Raw genomic sequence first — 5705 nt, forward strand, 5'->3', positions numbered from 1 at the left:
AATAAAAGAATAATATTATGCAGCAAGTTAATCAATTGCACATCTGCTCAAATAAAACAACGTTTTTGTAACAGCATTGTATCCCATTTTAAAGTAGCGTGCAAGTTTTATTAAACACAGGCTGAAGTCATGAATACAAAAACTGTTAAAACATCTGCATTGCTTCAACGACCAGGACCTTATGAATACCAGATAATAACATCTGTGATCCTCACAGCCATAAGATATAACTGTACACACATTGTATAAATGTAGTCTTTTTACAATTAAATTGTCTCTGTATTAAAGAGACCTTAATACTTGTTTTTTCTTTAGTAAACATTAAGTATTTTTTAATCCAGCTGTGTTCAAAACCGTTGTGTCTTTTGGGTAAGGTTTTTTTTCTTCTTTTTTTACATGCAAATTGACAGAAAATTTAAATGAACATGTTATGTATTTGTGCAAACCTTATATTTTATTTATTTAACCTTTTTTCTGACCCATCACTTGAGGAGGTAAAGAATTGACTGCCTGGAGGCGGGAAGGGGAGGGCAGGCACACATTCAAGGAAATTGTCACGGTCTGCTTTCTTCCTGGGGCACCATCTCATCCAGGGTCCAACTAGACTTGTATTGACAAACATGCAGAACTATATAAACATAATCGGCACAGTGCTACACATATGCTATGGGGTGCTGTCCACTGTTGCCTTTGTAAAAGCGGCTATAACCTTCCAAGACAGTGTGATCTGCATGCATCTGTTGGTGTAAGAAGCTGCTATTATAACAGCATCCAGCCCATTTGGATATATTTCTGATTGTGTTGTTTGTTTTGTTTGTTAGTCAGCATGTAAAGTTGTGTATCAGTTAAATGACATCTGCAGATAATTGTATGCATATGTTACACAGCCTGTTGTGTTTTCATAATGAGTTGCAGCTATTCAAATAGTAATGTGCACTGGATCCCCTCAAGATCGGTCTGATACACAGGGTATGGAAACACAATCACGCTATTGTTACTTGTATTGCATCCCAAAACCTTCACTATTCGTATCTGAAACCTGATGCTGTCTGCTGACCCTGCCACTTCCAGTATATTGTGTTTCTTGTTTTTCATTCAGAAAACGTTATTGTTAGAGCTTCCTGCTCCTTGACCTTACCAAACAGGGCAGTGGTTTCTATTGTAAGTACTGTGTGTTAGCTGAAAGATAAAATTAAAAGTGACCTTTAAAAACAAAATGTTTGTTTACTGGTAGGATGCATGGGAAATTTGGCTCATTAACTATTTTATTATTTGTCTAGGTCTAAGGACTGCATGCATAGATTTTTAGATTAAAGGTTTGAATTTGGAAGCTGTTTTAATATAATTTGTTCAATGCTGTTTCTGTTTTCCACACAGAAAATAATCGGACTCCAGATCAGTATTTATTTAATTAATGAAGATATCTTATTAAAATAAGTGTAATATTCAAATTGAAATATTGTAACTGTTTTAAACCGTATGAAGTTACTTTATTTGCTGTGCTTAAGTAATGCTATCAGTAAATAAAGATCAGCTTTTCTTTACTAAAGCAAGGGTTTCTCACAAATGAAGCAAGCTGTCTCAAGCTTATCTTTGTACGCCTTAGCTTATTTCCTTTGCTGTTCTGTGTAAAGCACTGTGATTATTTTGGGGTTTCAGCATTATTTTGTGGGAAGTATAAATTGTGGATCTGTTCAAATTTCATTTTTATAGATTAACCAGAATTATGTTTATATCCTCAGTATCAACATGAGATCTATTCTTTCAGCATAGGAAGCAAGTCTAAACACACTATATTATAAAAGTGTTTGTGGAAGGTCTTGACTTCGTATTTCAGATCAGTACAATGTGTACACATTTACTGAAGTGTGTTTATTATAGTAGGAAATCTGAAGTGACAGGGTGAAAGGTCAGTTCACCATTCCCAGTTCCTGGTTATGGGGCTCTTAGCTGTTTAACAGTAGCGCTACTTAATTCAATCAAGCAACAATAATTAAGACCCCTAGATGATTAAGACTAATTTTAGAGAATTAAATCATTTGCATAAAACAAAAGAAAAAACTATTTGAATTAACTTGCTTTCTCTGCTTAACTAATCCACTTGTTTTGTTGTGCAATTTATAAAAATGTACAATTGTGGAAAACTTTTCAGTCGTAATTATAACTGCAGAATGCAGGATCTTTTTTTCTTCAGATTTCAGTCGAAGTTCCTTCTCAGTGGGGTATACATCCTGCAGGACCTAGAATATAATATACAACACCGTGTGTCTACGGTCCTCAGCGGGGTATACATCGCTTAGAATAAAATATATAACACTGTGTCTCGAAGGTCCTTCCCGTCGAGGTATACATCCTGCAGCACCTAGAATAAAATATATAACACTGTGTCTCCAAGGTCCTTCTCAGCGAGGTATACATCCTGCAGCACCTAGAATAAAATATATAACACCGTGTCTCCAAGGTCCTTCTCAGCGAGGTATACATCCTGCAGCACCTAGAATAAAATATACAACACTGTGTCTCCAAGGTCCTTCTCAGCGAGGTATACATCCTGCAGCACCTAGAATAAAATATATAACACCGTGTCTCCAAGGTCCTTCTCAGCGAGGTATACATCCTGCAGCACCTAGAATAAAATATATAACACTGTGTCTCCAAGGTCCTTCTCAGCGAGGTATACATCCTGCAGCACCTAGAATAAAATATATAACACTGTGTCTCCAAGGTCCTTCTCAGCGAGGTATACATCCTGCAGCACCTAGAATAAAATATACAACACCGTGTCTATTTAGATTTTCTATTGACAAAAGTAAAAAATAAATAATAAATTGAATATCTATTCAAATTGTTTTTCACAGGGCCGAACTCTCAGATGTCATACAGCATTGCCTCAGGGGATCCTCTCGCACAGTTTGATATAGACAGCGACGGAGTTCTGAAAACCAGACTTGCTTTGGATCGGGAGTCTCAATCGTACTATAACCTTGTCGTCAGAGTTCATGACATGGCGCTTCTTCCAACGTCACGATTCACCAGCACAGCCCAGGTGTCCATCATTCTACTGGATGTCAACGATTGCCCACCAAGTTTCACCTCTCAGAGGATGACTTACATCCAGGAGAACACCCCTGTGGATACTGTCGTGTTTACAGCTCAAGCGGCTGACTCTGACAGTGGACCGAACAGCTACATTGAGTACTCACTGCTCAGTCCTTTGGGGAACACATTTAGCATTGGGACCATTGATGGGAGAGTAAGACTTATAGAGGAGCTTGATAGAGAGGAGCGCTCTAACTACACAGTGACCATCGTAGCCACAGACAAAGGGGAACCTTCACTTTCTTCATCCATGGATGTCACTGTGATTGTCCTGGATGTTAATGACAACAATCCAATCTTTTCTCAGAATGTGTATGATGTTGAGATTGAGGAGGACACCCTGAGTGCCACTGACCTAATTCAGGTGTTTGCAAGTGATGCAGACAAGGGAACAAATGGGCAGGTCCGATTTTCTATTATTGGAGGAAATGACAGTAAGGACTTTAGGATAGACTCTGTTACAGGAATTATATCTGTCGCCAAGCAGTTGAACCGGGAAACATGTGCTTCATATTCATTGGTTGTTCAAGCTTCAGACCGTGGAAGCAGCCCAAGGACTGACATAGCAAAAGTGAATATAATGTTACTGGATGTGAATGATTACACACCAGCCTTTGAGCTGTCCCCTTACACTGTGAATGTCCAGGAGAATTTAATAAATCTTCCACACACTGTTTTACAGGTGAGTAGAATAATTATACATATATACTCTTTTCAATTATTCTTATTATTTTCTCCCAAATTAGAATATCCAATTATTATTTTTAAGCTCTGCTCACCGCTACCACCCCTGCTCTGACTCGGGAGCGGCGAAGACGAACATATGCTGTCCTCTGAAGTGTGTGCCATCAGCCGACCGCTTCTTTACACACTGCAGACCCACCATGCAGCCACCTCGGAGCTACAGCGTCGGAGGACAACGCAACTCTGGCGGCAGCTTATAGGCAAGCCCGCAGGCACCCGGCCAGACCACAGGGGTCGCTGTTGCACGGCGAGCTGAGGACACCCTGGCCAACCTAAACCCTGCCCCGCAGCGACGCTCAGTCAATTGTGCGCCGCCTCCTGGGAACTCCCATCCACAATCAGCAATGGAATAGTCTGGACTCGAACCAGCGATGTCCAGGCTATAGGACGCATCCTGCACTGCACGCGGAGTGCTTTTATCGGATGCACCAGTCGGGAGCCCCAGTATATATTATATATATATATATATATATAGTATATGATATATCTATAATATAATATATATATATATAGTAATATCTACTATATATATAGCTGATAGGTATATATACTCGTTTAAGAAGGAAAGAGCAGAAGGTACTGTCTGTTTATAGAGTGTGTTATAATCAGGGATCCTAGTTTTCAGCAATAAAAAAACTAAATTCTCAGATAAAAAAGAATAATAATCTGCGTTATTCCTTAATTAAAATGAAAGGTTAAAATAGAGTGCCCCGTCCCATTATAAGACAGTACTACTGAATAACAGTTAAACAGGAAGTATTTATCATACACTTTCAAATTCAAAGGAAGTTACAAGCTCTCCAGAGTGCCATCAATCAATGATATAAACAAACGCACCATTTTACTTTAAACATTACAAATACGCCTGTGCAGTAATAGTAAAACCAACAAATAGTTCTATTATTTATATTAGTTTATCTCGAGTTAGTCTTTGTCTCCCTCGATGCCTATTGTCAAACCCGACCTTTAGGACTGATTTGTATTGTTTTTGGCATCTTTAAACAGCTTGTTCAGTAGTAACAACGCACTGGATACTGAAGTAAACTGCAGCTACCTTTCAGCATCAACATGACACTGACAGTGTGCCTTCTTCAACCTTGGCCTCTGTAATCCAGAAACTGTTTTATTGAACAAGTATATTTAAAAAAATGATCTAAATCCGGTTAACAGGGGACAAACCTACTATGTTTATCTTTACATAACTAAACTAAGAGCGAAACAAAGAAAAATTCCATGCATGTTTTTTTGCCCCACCCCAAGTGTAAAACAAAAAATTCTCAGACAGCATAGAAAATCCATGTTTTTCTGCGTTATTCCACAGCAAACGGATTCCTAGGTTGCCTGGTTATAACATATTCTGAAGAGCACACAATGTTGCACAATCGATAAACCTGTCCCCCTTTCACAATTGTAAAAAAATTCACAATTCCCATACCTGCATGTATGTAAGCAAGCAGCAGCTGCTAGTCTGAGGCCAGGGCCAGCACTTGTGCATACTTTGTGCCAAGGGTATTGCCGCCAACCCAATAGCCGTCTCATGCAGCATGGCATGGTTTTCACACGGCATGGCATGGTTCTCACGCAGCATGACATGGTTCTCACATGGCATGGCATGGTTCTCACACGGCATGGCACGGTTCTCACGCGGCATGGCACGGTTCTCACGCGGCATGGCACGGTTCTCACGCGGCATGGCATGGTTTTCACGCGGCATGGCACGGTTCTCACGCGGCATGGCACGGTTCTCACGTGGCATGGCATGGTTCTCATGCGGCATGGCATGTTTCTCACGTGGCATGGCATGGTTCTCAAGCGGCATGGCATGGTTCTCATGCGGCATGGCATGTTTCTCACGTGGCATG

The 5705-nt window shown here is 40.0% G+C and overlaps 1 protein-coding gene across 1 annotated transcript in view; it reads left to right on the plus strand.

Annotated features, from left to right (window-relative positions):
• Nucleotides 1-5179, plus strand: part of LOC121310163 (protocadherin Fat 4-like) — a gene marked incomplete at its 5' end in the record, with an annotated part of 11649 nt that extends 6470 nt beyond the window's left edge. The window contains 2 exons of the mRNA XM_041243441.1: nucleotides 2859-3781; nucleotides 5165-5179. Of these exons, the coding sequence (XP_041099375.1) occupies nucleotides 2859-3781; nucleotides 5165-5179 (938 nt within the window). The remainder of the gene's footprint in view (nucleotides 1-2858; nucleotides 3782-5164) is intronic.
• Nucleotides 5180-5705: the final 526 nt, after the last annotated feature.

The sequence above is a fragment of the Polyodon spathula genome, unplaced genomic scaffold (genome assembly GCF_017654505.1).
Source record: "Polyodon spathula isolate WHYD16114869_AA unplaced genomic scaffold, ASM1765450v1 scaffolds_1766, whole genome shotgun sequence".
NCBI lineage: Eukaryota > Metazoa > Chordata > Actinopteri > Acipenseriformes > Polyodontidae > Polyodon > Polyodon spathula.